Source organism: Schistocerca cancellata, chromosome 7 (genome assembly GCF_023864275.1).
Source record: "Schistocerca cancellata isolate TAMUIC-IGC-003103 chromosome 7, iqSchCanc2.1, whole genome shotgun sequence".
NCBI lineage: Eukaryota > Metazoa > Arthropoda > Insecta > Orthoptera > Acrididae > Schistocerca > Schistocerca cancellata.
Window position 1 is genome coordinate 177,787,917 of NC_064632.1, and position 23,029 is coordinate 177,810,945.

At 38.8% G+C, this 23,029-nt stretch overlaps 1 protein-coding gene across 1 annotated transcript in view; it reads left to right on the plus strand.

Moving 5' to 3' along the window:
* Positions 1-23,029, plus strand: part of LOC126092344 (neutral and basic amino acid transport protein rBAT-like) — an 84,361-nt gene that overhangs the window by 40,438 nt on the left and 20,894 nt on the right. The window contains exons 5-6 of the mRNA XM_049907883.1: positions 2,992-3,240; positions 13,022-13,692. Coding sequence (XP_049763840.1) covers positions 2,992-3,240; positions 13,022-13,692 — 920 coding nt within the window. The remainder of the gene's footprint in view (positions 1-2,991; positions 3,241-13,021; positions 13,693-23,029) is intronic.

A 23,029-nucleotide genomic window follows, 5' to 3' on the forward strand; every position in this document is an offset into this window, starting at 1 on the left:
TGTACACGAGAGCTAATAGCTCCTTCTCTATTCCACTGTAGTTAAGGTCACCTTGGTTAAACTGCCTAGATGTGTACCCAATAGGGCATTCAAATTCCTTATGAACTTGACAAGAACACACTCAGTGGCACAATAACTGGCATCACAGGAGAGTATAAGTGGTGTCTAAAAATTGGGGAATGCCAAAACAGGTGACTGGGTTAGAATTCGTTTCAGTTTTCACTGTATGTTTCACACTCAGGGGTCCCTGTAAATACTACTCCCTTCTTTAGCAGTTTGGTGGCAGTTTTGGCATATTCCAGAACAAAGAAACTTTGGCAAGCCCTGAAAAGATTGTAATTCTTTCGTGTTATCAGGGCAGGGAAGTCTTGTACTGTGCCAGTTAACTGTGGATCAGATCAAACTCTCCTGATCAAAATAATACTTACATTACCTTATTCCAGACTGAGATTTTCATTTTGTATGTGCAACAGGAGAGCCCTTAGTCACTGCATGTGTTCCTCTAGGGAACTGGAAAACACAATGATGTTGTGTAAAAAAAACTAGGGACATTGAAGGTTTCCATCCCCTCACCAGTATATCCACAGACCATTAAATGTTGCTATATCTGAAAGGCATCCTCAAATACTCTTAGTGCCCTGATGGCACTACAAATGCAGTTTTTTCATGATCTTTTGGAGCAATAGGTATCTGTTGATAATCAGCTCATATCTGAAGTTGAGAAATATTGTTATTTGCCAAAATGGCCCAAAGTTTTGTCAATTCTTGGGAGTGCATAAGTGTCTGGCATGGTTACTTTATTCAAAACTCTCATTTTGATGCATACTCAGTACTCTTTTCCTCCTACTTATGTACTTTTAGGAATAATCGTGATAGGCAAAGCCCAAGGACTGCATGACAATTGTATTGTCCCATTGTTCAACTAGTCCCAAATCCTCTCTTCAACAACAGGTTGCAAATGATAAGGAATACTAATCTGCCAGGAAAGTTTCATATCAGCGTACAGTCTGCTGCAGAGTGAAAATCTCATTCTGGAACACTAATCGACCTTGCGTCTCTGATGTGAATCTCAGCACGCATCAAATTTGTAGCAAGCAAATCCCCTTGTTCCTCGTAAACTGTACTAAATCCTTCAAATACTGAATATGACAAATTTCTATCCTTCTGAGGCAGATGCGGACACACCTTTCATGTTTTTAAGGGGTTGTGATGTCTACATTATTTACATGTTCTCTACTATATGTCCACCTGTTCCTTCTTGTTACCCCATTTTCTCAGTGTGCAGTTTTATTTATTTGGCAACTCTTGGATGCTTATAAAAGCTGTTCCCTGGGGTAACATGGCATTTGTAATGTCAAAACTATAAATACTACACAGCAAAAATATTTCTTCATTTAGTACAACTTGTTGACATATTATTTTACATGTGCACTTGGAACTCATCAGAGAACTTGACTTGCCTGCAAAAGACAATTTAAAATTGTTCAAAGAAATGTCTACTACCAGATTAACTGCCTTTGTCACATATTGTGAAACCACAGGAGCTTGTCAACTTGAAACCACTGCTAAAGGGGTATTTGTACGTTTTTATCAGCAGTAGATACTGCTGCAGCTGCAAGTGTCTGGTTTAATTTTCCTTTAATATTTTTGATTCTCTAACATAAGAGTTGCAATTTGCGAGTCATTCACAGTACAATACAGTTGAATTACTTTCATTACAAGCGTCTTCCACCTGATCTCTAATCTTAACCCTTCTCTGTTTCAGCCTACTTTCTAAAAATATTTGCAAGATTAACACAAAGAGTAAATTAATGAGGTAAATAGCATAGTGTCACACCTCAGATAAACAAGACAACAAATCACTAGTAATAAACAAATATTATCAGGCAAATACTGCTTCAGTGAAAGTCGAGGTAGCCAGGAACTGTCTCATAACTCCATTATGCTGTAAATAAAGCTGTTTTCTTGACATAGATAGTCTCACACCTTCTTATTCCATTTCCTGGCTTATCAGTCACTGTGGCTTCGTTCAACACTCACAGTGAGCATCTTCAGGCTGCAACAAGGACAATATCTGGTGTAATACAGCTGGCTGACAAATGGGTTATGTGTGACAGAGTGAGAATCGATCCCACGACCCAACACTATCATGAACAGGCAGGCGGCAGCTGTCCAAATGATCAGGTATCTGTATCCAGGTACCTCCATCCACAAGGCATGCATACCTGGTGTGCTCATGTACATAGACAATTTGAATGCATAGCAATGCGTTATCTTGCCAGGTATGTCCTGCCACACAGAAACAAGAAGCTATTTACTACTCCCAGCTCGCATACAAGCACATGTGTCATAGTGAAATATGAAAGAATAGCATGCCAGCACAGTCCAGCAGGCTGGCAAGAACTAAAAGATAAACAGCCTATTTTATAAAACTGAGATAATAGCAGCTGTATTTAAAAATTGCAGTGTTCCTGTTTTTCGCTGTATAAAATATTGCTTAAATAAAGTTATATTCTCTTTGTCAGTGAAACCTTTGATTTATTCCACATACCTATGGATCATGATGAATCAATAAGAAGATAAATTGACAGTTCCATTGTTTTGTGTTAATACTTTATCATGTAGGTTTCATCTCGTATCTTTGACTGTTTTGATTCTTATTTACATACTAGCATCTCCAAATGTTATGCTCTAATAAATATTAACTTCATACTTGAAGCTCAGAGTGAAGCAATGTTTTACTGTTTTTTGGTGCATGGAAATAGAATAGTCCTTAAAAAGTTATTTGAAAAGAAATTAAGAAGTAAGCTTAAATTTATACTTTATGGAGAGCTTCACATCATTCAGTGGCCAATTCTGCAACAGTGAAGAGATGGTATTTCACTATTGGCCTTTTTTTAAATGTACATTTTGGTTTCTTTTATTTTACAATCAGCCTTATCTATATTCTGATTCCTTGGATTTTATCATGTATTTCTTTCATTGTTGCAGGAAAATGGAGGCAAGTCACCTTTGTCTGCTATCCAGTTGGCAGTATCACCATCAGCAAAGGATTATCCATTCCTCAATTGGAACTGGCGAATAATTCGACGTATTTCTTTTATGGGAGCTATGTCATTAATTGTGGCAACCACATGTGCTGTCATTGCAATTATGGTCAGCATACCCAAAAGCTGCAAGCCGGCGCATGAATGGTGGCAAGGAACACTTTTCTATGAAATATTCCCAGCATCTTTCATGGTTAGTAATATTTTTTATGACAGCACTGTGGTGTGTCAGGTACCAATGTTTTATTTCTTTGGGCATGTTAGAATGCATGTGCAAAAAGTATATAGTGAAAATTCAAACTGTGTGATAGTGTCATTTATGTATTTTGTTTCATTATTTTGCATCTTCATATTATCTAATGCCCAGCCAATCTGTGGCAGCATTAGGGTGTTTGTCATTAGTTATCAGTAAAGATTAGAATTCCACGTGCTATAAAATCTCAGAAAATGAATGCATTCATGCACTATCAAACTACAATACATGCATGATCAAGTGAAAACTACATTAAAATATGCACAATCATTAATTTTTTGTTCCTTATAGTTCACTCCCCATTTTGCACGGTTAACAACTAACAACATTTCTAAATTATTTTCTGTGAGTTTCCTGCACTTACCACTCAAAATATTTTTGAGCAGAAAATGACCTCTTTACATCACAAGAAGTTATAGGCACAAATTTAAATGAACAAATTTGTGACAGTGTCAGGTCAACTTTTTCATTCATGCTTTCACCACAAAATACCTTGCTCATTGAACAAAAGAATCCATAATCTGGGTTGTTGTTTATGACACAGTCCAATTTGTTCTTTGCATCATCTCTCACTTTACCATGGGCATTACTGAGGTCTCCTTGGAATTCCTCAACAATTGACATTGAGTCTACATCTGCATCTACACCTCTACATCATCTACATGGCTACTCTGCATATCACATTTAAATTCCTGGCAGAGGTTTCTTTGACTCAGCTTCACAATAATGCTCTGTTATTCCACTCTCAAACAGCTCGCGGAAGAAACAAACACCTGTATCTTTCCATGCAAGCTCTGATTTCCCTTATTTTAATATGATGATCATTTCTCCCTGTGTACGTTGGTGTCGACAAAGTACTCTCGCATTCAGAAGAGAAAGTAGCTCATTGAAATTTCATGAGAAGATCCTGCCACAATGAAAAACACATTTGTGTTAATGATGTCCACCCCAAATCCTGTATCATGTCCATACACTCTCTCTCCTATTTCTCAATAACACAAAATATGCTGCACTTCTTTGAACTTTGTCAATGCACTCCATTAATCCTATCCGGTAAGGATCCCACACCATGCAACGGTAGTCCAAAAGAAGACGGACAAGCATAGTGTAGGCAATCTCTTTAGTAGACCCGTTGCATCTTCCAAGTGTTGTGCAAATAATGTGCTGTCTTTTTTTCACCTTCCGCACAACATTTTCTATGTGTTCTTTCCAATTTAACTTGTTCGTAATTGTAATTCCTAAGTATTTTGTTGAATTTAAGGCCTTTAGATTTGATTGATTTATCATGTAACTGGAGTTTGATGGACTCCTTTTAGCATTCATGTGAATGATCCCACACTTTCCGCTGTGTGTTGACAATTTTCGCACCATACAGATATCTTATCTAAATCATTTTACAGTTGTTTTTGATCTTCTGATGGCATTACTAGATGATAAACAATGGCATCATCTGCAAACACCTAAGACAGCTGCTCGTATTGTCTCCTAAATCATTTATACAGAGAAGGAACAACAGAAGGCCTATAATGCTACCTTGGGGAATGCCAGAAATCAGTTCTGTTTTACTCGATGACTTTCCGTCAATTACTCCATGCTAAGACACTGAGACAGGAAATGATGAACCCAGTCACGTGTCTGAGATGATATTCCATAAGCATGCCATGTGATTACAAGTTGCTTGTGAGGTAGGGTGTCAAAAGCCTTCTGGAAAGCTAAAAATATGGAGTCAGTTTGAAATTCTTCTTATATATGTATTATGCATGTTTTTTCACCAAAAAGGTCAAAATATGCAAACACCCATGTAAAAAGTATACAATTTGGAATCAGAAAGTAATTAAATGGATACATCCTAAGTCTAAGCTACAAGGGTGAGTCAAATGAAAATCTTAAATATTTTTTTAAATATTATTTATTGTGCAGAAGTGGTACAAAGCTGTATCACTTTTCAACATAATCTCTCCCATGCTCAATGCAAGTCCTCCAGCACTTACAAAGTGCAAAAATTCCTTTAGAAAAAAATTCTTTTGGTAGTCCGCGCAACCATGCACCATGACTACTCTGTAAACATGCTGCAATGTCATTCAGTGTCACTCAGTAGTTTTCCTTCACTATGGCTTCAACTGCTGCAATGTTCTGTGGAGTCACAACTCGTTGTGCCTGACTTGGACGAGGAGCATCTTCCACTGAAGTCACACCGTTTGCGAACTTCATACTCCAGTCGTAGACGTGCTGCTGTGACAAACATGCATCACCATACTGAACCTTCATTTGTAGATGAATTTCAATAGGTTTCACACCTTCACTACGAAAAAACCGAATAACAGAATGCTGTTCTTCCGTGGTGCAAGTCGCAAGTGGGGCGGCCATCTTTATACTGATACTGCGACAATATGTGTGCATCTGCACTATGCTGCCACCTACAGGCCATTCTGCACGCTGTTTGTAACACACTTACCAACTTAAAGGATAACGGTGCGAAATTTCGATTTGTTATTACAAATTTAAGGTTTTCATTTGACTCACCCTCCTATATCCAGTGATCCTGTAAAAACACATATTTGTATGGAATTCTCATGTTTATTAATTATATAAGAATTTATCCATTTGTGAACTATAGCATTTATTCCATAGACCTTCAGTTGATGTAGGAGGATATTGTGATTTATGAAGGTAAATAGCTTAGATAGGCCACAAACAATATCAGCCAGTGCTATAGTGTTACTGGTACTTAATATTTGTAACATTTTTCGAGTGAATGTGCAAATGGTGTTCTCTGTTGAACAACTCTTTTAAAATCCAAACTGTAATCTACTAAGGATGTTATTGTAGAATACCATGATAGAGTACACCTCCTTCTCAATTTTTTGTGAAAATGGTGCCGGTAGTGCAACAGGTTGCTCATTGTTTACATCTCTCCTCCCACCTTTCTTGTGGGGGGATTTAATAATGGTAGATTTCAATTGCTCTTGAAAAATGTCAAGTTCAGAAAAGATATTACTTATTATGTGGGGACAACTCTTAAGTATTCTGTTGGAAACATCATCAAATCTAGATAACAAAATTGTTAAGGCTTTAATGGCCACTTTTTGACAAGCTGCCTGTTGGCTTCTGTCTTGGGTTCTTTGGCAGATGTTCATCTGATGATTTTCCAGATATTTTGCCAGCAAGAGTGGCTGACATTATCAGAGCTTCACCCTCCATTGCTGGTGGTGGACTGGAGCTGAACTCGTGGCCACAGTCTACATGTAGCTGGCATACCAATGCCCAAGGTCTTCTTGTGGTCATTTCCAGTGCAGTTCTCCTCTTGCTACCTGCAACAGTCATTCATTGCAGCATGGGAAGCCAGGATCCATTTACCTTGAGGCTTTCTTCTCTCTTATTGAAACTATTCTTCTGTTCATGTATTTTTATAGCTTCTCTGAACAAGTGGATGTGATAACTCTTCTCTACAGCTAGAACTTTTGTGTCAGCAAATTTTACTAGGTGGGCGGTCTCACAAAGCGTGTGCTCTGGCATGACCAATTTCTCAACCTGTCCCATCCTGCAATGTCACTTATGTTCTGTGATCCTGGTGTTGATTGATCATCCAGGCATTCCAACATAAACATTTCCACATGTGCATGGTATGCAGTATATTCCTGACATTGCAAGTAGGTTCCTCTTACCCTTTGTTTATGTGAGACACTCTTTGATCGTCGTTTGTCAGTTTGTAAATAGTCTTTACACTGTGCTTGCGCAATATACGGCTAATTCTGTCCAGCAATGTATGGCAGAAAGCCTGTACGCGACTTTCTTTTTCTGATGTATCACTTTTCTGAGTGTTTGACTCTGTTATACTTTTAATATAACTAGTGGAGTACCCATTGCTCCTCAGAACACTTTACAGGTGTTGCATTTCGCATCCGAGGCACTGCGGCTCATATTGATGTTGCTCGCATTATGAGCATATTAATCATGCCTCTTTTCTGGCTTGGCTGGTGATTTGATAGTTCGTGGAGGTATCAGTCTATGTGTGTCAGTTTTCGGTAGACACTGTGTCCCAAGTTTTCACCATCCCTTGTGACCATCACATCTATAAATGGTAATTTTTTGTCCTTTTCTACTTCCATGGTAAATATTATGTTGGGACGGAGGCTGTTCAAGTGTCTTAAGAAGTCACCGAGCTGTTCCTTACCATGGCTTCACACAACATAGGTCTCATTGACATATCTCTAACACACCTTAGGTTTAAAAAGTGCCAAGCATGGCATAAAGGCTATTTACAAACCAAAAAAGTAGGTCAAAGAGTGTCTCAGGTAGGCAAAGAATAAAAGGGACCCACATGCAGTGTTGAGAATATATCGCATAGCATGCACATGCAGAAAAGTTTATGTTGGAATGACTAGATGATCAATCAATACCAGGATCACAGAACATAAGCATTATTGCAGGTTGGGGCTGGTGGAGAAATCGGTCATGGCAGAGCACGCGCTGTGTGAGACCGACCACCTAGTAAAATTCGCTGACACGGGAGTTCTGGCTGCAAAGAAGAGCTATCACACCTGCATGTTCAGAGAAGGTAGAGAAACACACAAACACGAGAATAGCTTCAATACGAAAGCCTCAAGGTAAACGGATCCAGGCTTCCTGTGCTGCAGACCGTTGCAGGTAGCAAAAGAAGAACCACACCAGGAATGACTGCAGAGAAGCCCTTGGACATTAGCACACCAGATGCAAGTAATCTGCAGCCGTGAGATCGTCTTCAGTCTACCAACAGCAATGGAGGGTGAAACTTTGACAATGACACCACTCGTGCTAGCAAAATGTAAGGAAAATCATCAAATGTGCTGCACGAGGTAGCCAAGCAGTCTGAGGCACCCTGTTACGGCTCGTGTGGCTTTCTCCATTGGAGGTTCGAGTCCTCCATTGGACATGGATGTGTGTGTTGTCCTTAGCATAAGTTAGTGTAAGTTAGATTAAGTATGTGCAAGCCTAGGGACCGATGACCTTAGCAGTTTGCTCCCATATAACTTAATACAAATTAATGAATCATCAAATGAACATCGGCCGAACAACCTGAGACACAAGCCAACAGGCAGTTTGTCAAATCTAGATGATCTTTTATTTTTAAAAGAGCATGAAATTTTTTTTATTTCGGAGGGAGAAGTGCGTAAGACATGCACATGATTGAATTTTGTGGGATTTGCTTTTACAACATATTGCTTTGATGTTTCTGCTTAACTGCTTGTTCATATTTTTTCAGCTGCATTTAAGAAATGATTATTAATCATACCTGCTACCTATGACTAAACATTTGTAGCTCTTCCATTCAAGTCAGTTGTGATTTTATCCTATCTGTGGTCTTTTATAGATTCAAGACTAGCATCAGAATTACAGTTTGTACATAATATGCATTTAATAACTTTCATTAGCAATTTTGAGTACTTTTTGTAGTGTGCAACTACTGTAAGATTTTTGCTTCGTGTCAACAGATATATTTCTTTTTTCCTTACTCAAGATTTTTTAATCCCCTTAGTGATCCATTGTTATGGCTGTTCAATGTCCTTTCTAATTAGTAATGAGGAAAACTATTTTCAAATATTGATATTAATTTATAATGGAGTAGATGAGTTTGTTCACTATAAATTTATCCTTCTTATAAACTGTTCTTAAAAACTTTTGTTCTGGAGTAATTTATTTTGCTAACTGATTCTCTCTAAGCAGAATCCATACTGTAAGGCACTATATTTTTTATTCTGATTAACTGAACATAATTATCAGAGAGCAATTTTTACAGTGAATACAGCTATTTTTTGTTTTGAGCTTAAGAAACATTGTCATGGTTAAATGTCTTTATTCACATCTGTTGGCGCATTAATTACTGAGATGAAACTGTTGGAGCTAAATTAGTTTTCCAGATCATTCTTTCTGTCAGAATCCTTTTTAATCTACATTGAAAATACCGCAAACCATTAATTACCAGTAGTTCTTGTCAGATAGATAGCATGGTAAGGAATCTATAAGCCTCATAAATGGTTCAGAATTTCTCAGTAGGGTTCTATATACAGTTACAATTAAAAATGAACTAAATACTGTGACTGCAATATCAGTAAGTCGCACTTGAAATCAGTTAATGTATACAAACACGTGGGTCTAACTATTTGTGGGGACATAAGATGAAATGATTACATAGGCACTGTTGTAAGTAAAGCAGGTGGCAGACTACTGTTCATTCATAAGGTATTGGGAAAATGCAAGTTGTTTACAAAGGAGATTCCTAAAATGTTGTTTAAGTTTTTGGGACCCTTATGAGATAGGACTAGCCACATCTCATACTTAAAGGTTCTTAGGCACTGCTGCCCCAAAATACATATTAAAACACGTCTCTCAGTTGATAGTTACTGACTTAAAATTATCAGGATGTATTTTGAATAATTCCCACACAGATTTACATAAGACAGTCAACATGCTTGGAACTGTTGCTGTCAACTGACGGTTTTCGAACAGGTAGTAGTTATGGTTACACCAAAACAAGTGCAGGTTAACCTCTACTTAGTGTGAGCATTGGGGGCATATCTTATACAGAATACAGCTTAATCCTAATCAGTTGAAGTCCACATTTGGTGGATTTTATATTATAACTTATGGATAAATGCTGTTTCAAAGCACCAACATATTGGTTATCTGGAAAACATGTCATTATTGGTATGATTTGTTGTAAGAGCATGACAGGAAGTGTCACATTGATGGTGAAAGAATTTTCTAATTTGCTATTTTTATATCATAACTCGTGTCATGAAGGCATGCATTTTCAAGACAGTGGCGCATTGAAGGCATATTGAAAATGTGTCACTCTCTGTAATATTTCTTAGAATTAAATGTCAGTTAATTACACACAGAAAATTAGTGGATTTAGCTGCGGACTTACAGTATCAAAGATTGTGGATTCGTTTTTTTGGGAAATCTCGAGCCACACCTGGACAGGTTTAACTGGAGAAACTGAACATATACAACGAGGGGCAGCATATGAATGATTGCAGGTTTGTTTGTTTGTTTGATCAAAAGAAGAGCATCACGGAAATACGGAAAAAGCTGAATTTGCCAACCTGTGAAGTTAGATGCCAACTATCTCGTGAAAGCCTATTCACAAAATTTCAGGAACTAGTATAGCAAGGAACCTAAGAATATACTACAAGCCCATACATGGGCTGTAATTATTGTACAGCAGTGAACTGTAGTAGATATGCGGAACTGATTTACGCTAGCTATCAAGAAGGGAGACCATGCACTGTTAGTGAAACTGTTTTATGCAAATGGAGCAATTGCAGTGCTCTATTGAGAGAGTATGTCTGACTGAAAAGTTTGAGGAGAGGTCCGATGTCATTAAATGGTTTAAAGAAGATGAGGAAGAGGAAGGCATCCTATCTGAGTGCAACCCAACCCAACCCAACTATCCGAGTGCAAGTTATTGATTAGGTTGCTGGTGCTGTAACTGACTATGCAGCACATGCACTTGATATTGCTAGTGCTAATCCAGTGTTTGAAGAATTGTTCTTCCCACAGTAAGCAGTGCAGAAAATTTTGCGTCTGTTTTACAATAGCACCCATACAAGATCCAGATGGTGCAGCAACTGAAAACTCATGATTCATAGCATCATTCCGAATTTGTTCTTCAGTTTCTTTCATGGATGGAAGTTGATAACATGTGGCTGAGCAATATTGCATGGAGCAATGATGCACATTTTATACTACAGGGTGCAGTGAGTACACAGAACTGCCGGATTTGTGGTGCTCTTAAACCACGTGTTGTGCATGGGGAGACATTGCATTATTGCATTTGTGATAATTGGCTGTGTAGTGTGGATTGACGAGCAACTTTATTCTCAGTCTGTTTTTTGGTGTTGAGAATACGCCCAGAGGGTCTCTCAGGTGTAATGTGACATCACATGTTATCGAGCTTTCCTTGTACAGCATGTGATTTGTGCTTGGGAAGAGCGCATCTGCATGGAAACCACTGTTTTCCTGCAAGAGGGGGCAATGCCTCCTGCTGCTTGCCCAGTTAAAAGATCTGTGTCATGCAGTCTTCCATGAATTTGTTATCTCCAAAGGTTTTTTTAGATGTGTGGCCTGCAAGATCAACTGCTCTGAATCCATAGGACTTTTGGTGCTGGGGAAGTGTAAATGAACCCATTTACCTGAGACACATCTGACCACTACTGACCTGAAAGACAGTATACAGGAACCCATTGCTCAGATTTCACCGAAACTTCTGTGAGCAACTGTTGATCATGTTGTTTTATGGATGCAGCATCTTGTCAACATCTTTGGTACTCATATTGAACAACATGTGGAAGCAGCAGTTAATAATAAACTCAACATTATGTCTTTCTCACATTCTTAACCTTTTCTGCCCATGTCCAGTTTGTACTCCATTACATGTGCAAACATTTTTACAAATCATTCTAGCATTCTGGTAGCCAAAATCAGAACTTTTCTTTTTTTTTTTTTTTTTTTTTTTTTTTTTTTTTTTTTTTTTTTTTTTTTTGCAAGTGTAAATCAGTTCCTCATTAATGAATTAGAATATCTACCCTGTTCTGCTGCCATATAATAATTACAGTCCATACAAGACCTCTTTAAGTAGTTGCACTTTAACTATAACCATCTGGTACATTCAAATAAAGATACAAAGTTTAATAAAATAGCAGGTAATGTACTCACTCTTTCCTCATTCATCTTATATGTAATTTTCAGAGTATCTGTCTAATAAGATTTAGTCCATTTTATTCAACTAAAAAAAAGTTTTGTACCATATTCAAACATACAGATGACTTTTCCTGCTCCATAGTGCAGTGTATAATATGACCAACATTCATCAAAACTAAAAACTATGTACCAGATGGGGACTCAAATCCATATCCTCATATCATGCACTTCTCATAGACCAACTCAAAGTTTCAGCTTGCCAGTTATTTCCCTCCAAATCTAGAGAGCTACCCCAAGGCTGCTAAACTTGCCTCTCTGGAAGAAATGATAACTGTGGAAACTAAATCTTAATAATAGCCTGAGGAATGTACTGAGATGAAATCTTTATACTCTTTTAGTGGACTAAAACTCATTGAACATAGAGAAAAAGTTAAAAATTTTGAACAAGTAGTGCAGTGGTCCAGGTTTATGCCCTAGTCCTGCACACTAAGACAAATTAAACCATAAGCTTTCTACCTAGAAACTCTAATTGTACAAGTTCTTTAAGACCAAGCAAATTAATTAATTTAGATATTTCGTTATTCTGCATGTTGTAATATGTTAATAGTGTGAGCTTCATGTTGAGAAACTAGAGAAGAGTAACAAAATTTCGTAAGTCCACATCATGTCCCCTGATACTTTGACATTGTCTTTATCCAGTAGGAATTGTTTAGTTATGATATTTAAGTGATTTGTTAAAGATATTTGAATCATACTGTTTCTGAAGAGAGAGCTTTTCCAGTACAATTCATGAAGCTAAGTAATTTGATAAAAATATTTGAAACGTATCATTTCTGTAGAGAAAGCATTCCTGTGCAGTTCATGAAGCGTATGTTGTATATTTGAGTGACATTCATCTTTCTTTTAAAGCATGGCTAATGAGCTCAATCTGTGACTGAAGTGCTGGCATTGCATACACAGGTTTTCTCATTGAATTTTGTTCACTGTTTTGTTACTACCACATCATGTTTCTGCAAGTACCTTTTTTTCTTTCATGCAGGACAGTAATGCTGATGGAGTTGGAGACTTTCCTGGAATGTTACAGCACATGAAGTACCTTGACAACCTAGGAGTTCGTGTTGTGCACTTGAATTCTATATTTGCCGCAGACCATTATCCAGATCATTTTGCTCATCCAAAAAACTTACTTGAAATAGATCCATCATTAGGAACATTGAAAGACTTTCAAGCTGTTGTGAGCATTCTGCACCAAAGGAATATTTCAGTGGTAGTTGATCTCCCCGTTGCTGAAGCAATTCATGTGTTGGCAGGTAGTGATGTGACTACATATAATGACACAAGTCATGAAGAGACTTACACCAAGGCAATCTTTGCTGATGCTGAGGATGACATAATTGCTGAAGCAGTGGAGTTTTGGTTAAATCAAGGAATTGATGGATTTTATTTAAAAGGGCTGGAATATGTTGTGCATGGCAGTGATTTTTCAGACAGTATAATAAGGTGGCGAAAGCTGATAGATAAGTTTCCAAGCAGGATACTAATGTGCAGCATGGCTGCAATCGATGCCTTGGACTTTGATGCAAATCTGAGGCATATGGTCTTAAGTCATATGGATCTTGTTGATGTATATATTAACATCTCTTCGGCTAATGCTGGAACTGAAATAAAGGAGCATGTTAATAAGATCTTCTTTGGTCCTGTATTTGGCAGGTAAGATCAGTCAAAAATTTTTACTACCATTTGCTTGGTATTGAAATCTGGCAGTTTTATTGTAGGTTTCTCTTATGCTATGTTAATTAACTGTTCCCTCTCTTAAAAAGTGGTAAATATTACAGAAAGAAAACAGAATAGTAAATCCTTCTGATAGGCTATCACCTTCTTTTTGTACAGATTCCACAGAAGAATGTTTGTTCATTTGAAGCAGTGGAGTTTTTGTCTTATTTTTTCTAGGTATGTTCCCATGTGTCTACAGTCTCCGAAATTCTTCAGCATCATGTTCTACACAGCCATTTTACAATGTTTGTCACAGAGGTTCTTATATCCATCACAAAAAATAAGGATTTCAGTTTATAGTTTATGCTTTCCCCTTTGTTTTTCCCTTGTTTTTAGTGTCTCATAGATGGAGAACACATTATTTTTACTTGCAATAGTGTAGGTGATGACTGAAGATTTCATCATAAATTCACTCTTTTCATTAATGGCAAATACAATGAGTATATGTATTATGACACAGATTTAAGAAAACCTAGGTTCCTCAAGAGATTTCTGCAAGATAATTTGTTATTCTCACTGCACACTTCTGTAAAGCAAATACTTCATTGAAATTAACTGTACTGCAGATTTTGACATAGGAGAGTATTTTTGAGATCTTCTGGCAAACCTTTCTGCAGGTCAACTCAAACAGAGAGATTTCTGAGTGCAAAGCAGGCTGAACTGAACTTTTTGCTTAACCTTATTGCTCACTATATCTAATGTTTCTGCTCTGTGTCTTATTCATGTCTCATTTGGTAATGTGACCCCCTGTTTTCTGTTGTTATGATAATACTGTATCCCTGAAAGAAGTGTTTTTAGAACACAAGAAGGAGGGTGATTCATCAACAGTTAGAGGTCAGTCACTTATCTCTGCTTTTATAGATGAGTGTTATTGCCACATTGCATATTTCAGTTATACGCCATGGCTCACTTACTGGTTACAGTGGTAACTTATAAGGGGGTGGGGGGGGGGGGGGGGGGAAGGGGTGCTACCCTATCAGCATAAGATTTGAAATATCATCATCAAACCTTCTTGGCAAGTTACTGCTTTTTGGTGATGTAATGATTTTTGTGATCCCTCTAACAGATGATTTGGCAAAACTGTTTTTTGGTGGCGGAGTTTGCAATGCCTATCTAAGGAAATACAGTGGACTGCTTTTGCTGGAGCATTTTCTGAGCTCTTGTTGTATTTAGTGGCTAATGATTTGAATTTTGTATTGTGTCTTAATGTTAGTGTCATCATGGAGTAAAATATAATTTACTTATCAACTTTATTCATTTCATGTCTAATAATGTTCCAAATTCTCCTGGCTGTGTTCTTAGTATTTTGAATTATAGTACATGATTTTTGGCTTGTTAATGACATGGGGAAGAATTTTGCAAATACTGCTTCTTTTGCATTTCTAATTATTAAAAGAGTTATTCCTCTGTAATATAGAAAATCTCTCATCTTAGCACAAGTTACTTGGATGCTAGTGTTCGTCATCTCTTCTCTGAGTGTACACTGTAATTTCCTCTGTTTCATGATAAAGTAAAATTGAATTCATAGTGTTCTAAGAATATTTTTGGCAAAGAATTAGATTTCTTATCTGCTGTGTGCTGTTGGCAAACTTTTTCACATTTTTCATCCTGTAAATTCTCAATAATATTGTGACTTTGTCAGCATTTACAATTCTATGAAATTTTATTTTTGCCTTCTTAGTCAAATATGATTGATGAGGATGCTTTATTGCTGTCATTTGAAAATCTTGGTCAGATAAACCATTTATTAGGGGGTTCACATCTGTTTTATGAACTTCTGTGTCAGTTCTTGTTGGGAATGTTATTGTGGCAATGAAACAAAAGCTCTAGGTGCTCTTGACCATAAGTATCAAAGGTGAAGTCAGTATTGAAATCACCACATACACTTCCAAGATCATCACAGACAATCAGTTCCCTTTTATTTCTACTAAGTCTTATTAGTAAGCTCTCAGATTGCTAAATAAAATTTTAAACATATTCTATATAAGCTGTAGATATTCAGAACACCTACCTTGTATGTTAAGAAGTGTACTTCTGAAGTGCAAAACTCAGAAAACTTTCCAATAACATACTCATTAAGCACTATGGCCTGAGACTTTAATCCATTTTTGTATGCACGAGGTGTGGCAGTAGTCACGTAGTCGAAAATGCAGTACATTGTTTTGTAGCTTTCGTGGTTTATACACAATAACTGAAATTGTTTTAAGTGTCTTCAGTAGTTATCTGGACATTTAAAACATTGTTTAAACTCATATAATGTCGCATAATTCCCCACTATTGCCAGAAATGTTTTCAAATTCTTGTTCTATCATATCCCTTAAATGGTGTAGGTTTAATGGTTTTGTAGCACAAACATTGTCTTTCAGTATTCCTCGCATTGAAAAATCACACTCTCTGAGGTCTGATGATCTTGGAGGCCAACTGATTTAACACTCCAGGAAATTGTCATCCAAAAACACACAGACCTGTAATCCAAAATGTAAGTGGAGCATCATCTTGCTGCCAGATGAGGTTGTTTCATACAGTTTCAAGTATTGGGGTATTGGTGTAATTCAATAACAGTGTCTCTTGACAGTTCAGTTAGAAATCGCAAGGATTAGGCAGACAGTGTTTGGGTTACAATCAATGCCTATGGAAATTAGTCATGGAAGTAATCTGTTACCATAAATATTCAGAGGTAGACCAGGCCATGTGTGGTGTGACTGTGTGAGGGGAAATGGATCAATCAAACCCATGTGTGATCACCCTGCTGTACTGAGAAACTCGTAAAGCTCTGCATTTACATGTTCAACAGAATGCTACATCGTATTGCTCAAAGAGTGACACAGTTTTCGCATTTGTGTGAAGAGCATTCACACTTTCTCCAGAGGGCCAAAATCACAGGGGACATTGCTGAGCTCTGCAGTTGGTTTAAAAATATTGTTACTTAGTGTCCACTATACAAGATATTCTGTACTAGTTCAGACTTTCCCACACATGACAACTCACTAATAGAAGGGTCTTCTTGTGTGATCTGGACCTCCATCTCCAGTGCAGTGAAGCAGTTGGAGAGATCTAAACTAATACTAATAGATTTGCAGCATCTCATGAAACTCTTTACTGATCTGTAGATTTGACCACTTTCCTGTTATCTATCCCATTCCTAACTTTGCTGCTCCTCTCACTCTGCCTATGCTGCTGTCAGATTTGAGTTTCAAGATCAGCTGCTCTTTGTCCATAATTAACAACTACTACAGCACCAAAGGCTAGCCACAGCTCCAATCAAGCTGGCTTGTTTCATAGCACCCAACATGGAAAAGTGTGGTAGTCTTCACACTGTCACACAGTACTCACTATTCTACCACAGTTTCCACACAGCTTCATTGTGACAATATCTTTTTTTTAGTCTAGACAGTTTACTTACTGACAGATGTTTAATGAAAAATTCCGATTACATGACTTTTACTTTTTTTCATAAAAAATGATTGACTTAAATTTCATGTTATGGAAGAAATATGTGCATGTGATAAATGATAGGTTACCAAAAAATTTTTGATTAAAGACAATATTTCTAGTATGTGATTTAACTGCCACAAAATCAAGCAATAACAAAGTCCCAAGTTGCTCACCTGTAAAACCTCAAAACTCTCCAGACATACAACTGAAATTTTTGCTATGGGATCACTTTCAATCACATTTGTAAGCACAGATGTCATTGCTCATATTGTAGGAAGCACTGTGTCTTTATTTATCATGATAAAATAACACATCTTCTTCAGTGCTTTGCCATCCTGGTCCTCATCTAAAAACTGTTCTTATGACTAATTGTCTTCATACTGAGTATAATATAATCATGTGAACTGCACTGCGGGTTTACTGCCTTAACTGAAGTGCCACATGATGTTTTTTTTTTTTTAAATTGGTAATAGTTATCAATATTTTTTACTTCAGTTTGTCAATGAAAAATTATCACATAGAAAGTTCAAACCACTGTAAAATCAGTACCTCTTGAATACTTACAGTCTACCTATTGAAGGTCTGTCAGCTGGGTAATCCTAGGCACATAGATATGTAATTTCACTAGTGTCATGTGAGATAGCACTTCCTTGTGTGTGCATGTCTGTATGTGTGTGTGTGTGTGTGTGTGTGTGTGTGTGTGTGTGTGTGCATGTGTGCATGGGTGGGTGTTGTACGTGTGTGCATGCTTAGCATCTCCGGTAGCATAACATTATTCTGCTGAAATGTGTGTGCTTTCTTTCCACTAATGGGCTAATCCTGGTGGTGAATACGGACCATTTTTACTGGCATGGAAATGTTAATTTGTGTCTAATGTGTCTACATTATGTGTCGCAGTACTGAACCAGATTCTACTATTCACAGCCAACTATCTACATAGCACTGAAACAAACAACAGAAAACAGTATTTACACTAGCTTTTGAACCCTCCCTCTTTCTCTAGTTGAAGTACACGCATTCACACACAGACACCCAAAGATATAAACTTGCAGCCATGACAAGACAGATTGATGATTATCGATAGCAATTGTCCGGACAATTGAGGTGGGAACAGGGTATGGAAAGATGCATGAGGTGAGCAGGGGGTAGCACAATAGTGTGATGCAGATCTATTGATAGGTGACTCAGTACCTGGACGACTAGACAAAAGGCATTCAGAAGGTAGAGCATATAAGAGGTAGAGTGAGGGAGGAGGGGTGAGGATGGAAGGGGGAAAATAGAGGAAGGTAGAGATGAGGAGGGAGACTAGGAGGGAAGAGAGAAAGGGAAAGAGGTGTAAAAAGAAGAGAGGGACTATCCACATGGGAGGAGGGGGGGGGGGGGGGCAGTGAGAGAAGGCACTGCACAATCTGGATGGGGAAGAAGTGGTGTGGTCAGAGGAGAGAAGGCAAAGGCAGGGTGAGGCAGTGGGAAAAAAATTAATGGAAGTTTAGACCAGGAGGGACTACAAGAGTGCAGGATATGCTTGAGAGGCAGTTCTCAACATCATGATGGAAGGGAGTATCCATATGGCTTGTGCCATATGGATGGATGGATGGATGGACGGATTAAAGCAGCTGTTGGACGTGTTTGTGTTGTGGTGCACAACATGTTTGGCAAGTGAGTGGTCAAGTTTGCACTTTGTGTTAGTCTGACAGTGGTCATTCATGCTAGCAGGCAGGTGGTTACTTGTCACGCCCACATAGAATGCTGTACAGTAATCGCAGCATAGCTAATATATAACATGGAAGCTTTCACAGAGGCCCCTGCCTTTTATAGGGCATGAAATGCCTGTGATTGGACTGCTGTAGGAAGTGGTGGGTGGATGTATTATGAGACAGGTATTGCGTTTGGGTTGACCACAAGGGAATGATCCGTGAGGTGCAGGATTAGAACCAGGATTGGAAGAGGAATGGACAAAGATATTTTATTAGGTTGGATGGAGGGCAGGTGGCAACTTTGGGTAATGTGGGTATATCCCTCATCTCACAACATGAGAAGATATAGTTGAAGACATGAAGGGTGTGATTGAGCTTTTCAAGGGCATCGTAATACTGAGTGACCAGAGGTGGCTGGCTAATAGGTTTACTGGTGTCAGAGGAGGTGATGACGTGGGATATCTGTTTATGAGCGAGTTGAATAGGATATTGTCTGTCACTAAAGGCTCTGGTCAGTTATCGGTGTATTTTGAAAACTCCTGCTTTCCACTGAAGATGTGGCGTCAGCAAATAGTGAGGTTGTAAGAAAGAGATTTTTTGACATGTAACAGGTGATAGCTGTAGGTGGGTGGTGCACTTGATATCAACAGATGTATTAACAGAGCCATCTGAGAGGTGGAGAGTGACATGTAGGAAGATGGCTCACTGAGTTGAGAAAGACCACGTGAAGTGCATTTAGCATTAGGTGTTGAGGTTGTGGGGGAAAGAGCAAAGGTGGTCCCTGCCACGATTCCAGATCATGAAAATGCCATCACCGAATTTGACTCAGACAATGGGCTGTAGGTGTTGACTGGTTAGGAAGGATTCCTCCAGATGACCCAAAATAAATCGGCATAGGACAGTGCCACGCAAGTACTCATGGCTGTACCTTGGATTTGTTTATAGATTTTGCTTTTTGAAAGTGAAATAATTGTGGGTCAGGTTGTGTTTGGCTAGGAGAATTAGGAAAAAGTTTGTGTGTTTGGTATCAGCAGAACATTTGGAAAGGTAATGTTTCATAGTTGCAAGGCCATTGGCATGGGGGATGTTGGTGGACAAGGACATCACACTCACAGTGACCAACACGGAATCTGGGGGTAATAGGACAGGAACTAACCGAGCGAGGTGGCGCAGTGGTTAGACACTGGACTTGCATTCGGGAGGACGATGGTTCAATCCCGCATCCGGCCATCCTGATTTAGGTTTTCCGTGATTTCCCTAAATCACTCCAAGCAAATACCGGGATGGTTCCTCTGAAAGGGCACGGCCGACTTCCTTCCCCATCCTTCCCTAATCTGATGAGACCGATGACCACGCTGTCTGGTCTCCTTCCCCAAACAACCAACCAACCGACAGGAACTATGGGAAGGCAGTGAAGGAAGTGAGTGGTGTCTTGAATTAAGTGAGTGGTGTCTTGAATGTAGGATGGTAGGTTACAGCCGGCCGGAGTGGCCGTGCGGTTCTAGGCACTACAGTCTGGAGCCGAGCGACCGCTACGGTCGCAGGTTCGAATCCTGCCTCGGGCTTGGATGTGTGTGATGTCCTTAGGTTAGTTAGGTTTAATTAGTTCTAAGTTCTAGGCGACTGATGACCTTAGAAGAAGTTAAGTCACTTAGTGCTCAGAGCCATTTGAACCATTTGGTAGGTTACAGGTGTTGGTTGAAGAGGTTCATTTTGTGGGAGCATTATACCTAACAGCAGTGGGATGATGAGTAGGGCTACCTGTATAGTTGGGTTTGTGGTGTTTGGGGAGTAGGTGGTGGTCAACCCCAGTGCAAAACATGTTCCATACACTCACTTGCCGCTTCCTACCACAGTCCAGTCACTGGATTTTCTAAGTATAAAAGGCAGGGCTACATCTGAAAGCATCCATGTTACATATCAGCTATGCTGCAATTAATGTGCAGCATTCTGTGTGGGCATGACATATAACCAACTGTTTACTCATGTGAATAGCCACAGCCAAACTGTGGCAAGCTGCAAATGTGACCATCAAATTGCTGAACATGTTGTGCATCACAAAACAGCTGATTCACTATTTGGATACTCACTTCCAGCACTAATTTCTTTGAATTATGTAGGTTGGAATAGTCTCTCCATAACCTGCCTTTTTGCAATCCACCTAGCCTAAACATCAGATAACCTGTTTACCATTGCCTCACCTTGCCTTTCGCCTTCCCTCTTCTGTCCACATCACTCCCTTACAGATCGTGTACTGTCTTCTACCACCACCACCACCCCCATTCATGTGGGCACTCCCTCTTGCCTTATTCCATCCCTCTCCTTTTCTCTCTTCCCTACAAGTCTCCCTCTTAATCTCTACCATCCTCTACTTTCCTTCCCTCCATCCCTGACTGCTCTCCCTTTCTCTGCCTCTTATACACTCTGAACTCTAATTCTCTCTCTCTCTCTCTCTCTCCCCTTTTTTTTTTTTTTCAACCACCAAGATATCTGTCAAAGGACCCACATCAGACTACCATGCTACCCCCTCCTTATCTCCTGCATCCTTCCCAACCCCCTCCCCACCTCCATCTGCCTAGGTAACTGCTATCAATAATCAACAGTCAGTCTCACTGTGGCCATGGGTGTGTAAATTTAGGTGTCTGTGGAATTGTGTGTGTGTGTGTGTGTGTGTGTGTGTGTGTGTGTGTGTGTGTGTGTGTACTTTCACTAGAAAAAGAGCAGGAGCAATCAATAATCAACAGTCAGTTTAGCTGTGACTGTGGGCGTGTTAGTTTTGATGTCTGTGTGTGAGAGAATGTGTGTGTTTTGACTAGGAAAAGAGCAAGAGCTCGATAGCATGTGTAAATACTTTTTTTTCTGTTGCATGTTTCTATGTGCCACACTTCAGTGATTTGTAGGTTAGTGGTTGCCTTTCCTTTATTTTATGTGTTGTTCAATCCAGGAATTTCCATTGTTGTTAAAGTGTTTTTATATTCATTTAACATTGTTCATCTAACACAAAATCAGAATGAGGTAAATTACAGGTCTCCTGTCTTAATCTAACAAAAAATATTATCTGATTATAAAGAGACAAAACGGCTGATAACTACTTGACTACAGGAAGTAAAATACGTAGTATGGATGTAGGTGTAGATTGCTGATTGAGACACTTAAAGTGGATGTACTAGTCCTATATTTCAGAGGTTTTTGTGTTCTTTCTACAGAGGGAAAGGAGGGGTTTGGTGTGGATGGTTGGTGTAGTGGTGTTCACACAAGAAGGCCGGTGGATGAGTGATGCACAGTGACAGGGAGCAGCATACTACGTGATGATCCAACCAATGGCATAATTGTGCCACATCTTCCTGTAGCATGCATTTCAGGATGTGCATTGAATATTTAGCATTGATTTTTGTATTAGTTAAGGTATGGTGAGGTTATGTAGCCACTGTGGTGTTTATTATGGATGGCATAAAACAAACATGACAAGTATTGTGTTTAGAGGTGATAGTTTTATGAATGTGTAAATTCTGCTAGAGAGAGTCAGAAGCAGAAACAATGGCCCAGTGTAGTGCTTACCCCAGTGATGTCAGTTAACAAGGTAGGCAACGGCTGAAGCATGAGGCATGGTCAGAGACAGAGAACACACTGGTGTCACTGCAAAACATCCTTCATCTCTCTTTGCACAGAACAAATCACGTAGCCGCCTTCTAACATGATGCACACCACTGTCAAGTTATTCGGATCCTAAGTTGAGAGAGCCTGTTGTGAAGGCAAGAGGAGACAGATATGTCTTCTCTTGTCATCACAGAAGGCTGGTCCCTCCCAACTAAGGTTCTGAGTGACCTGGCCATCCTTTCCAGTTATCGCCAATGAATCCAGGTTCCCTCTCTGAAGGAGGAACGTACAAGTTCTAAAAACTGAGAATAGTATTTCTACTTTAACTGTTTCTATTGGTGGTATTAGGTATTATACCGGACAACAAATTTGTCTTCTTCTAATATAAAAGTTTTCTCAATTGAATTTCCCGATTAAGACAAGAACTATTATTTATATTTCAAGTTTTCACAATTGGAGGTTTATGCAGTTCACTATTTTACATGAAAAATAATGATTCCATAGTAATTTCCATGTATGTTGATAAAAACAATAAGTACATAAAA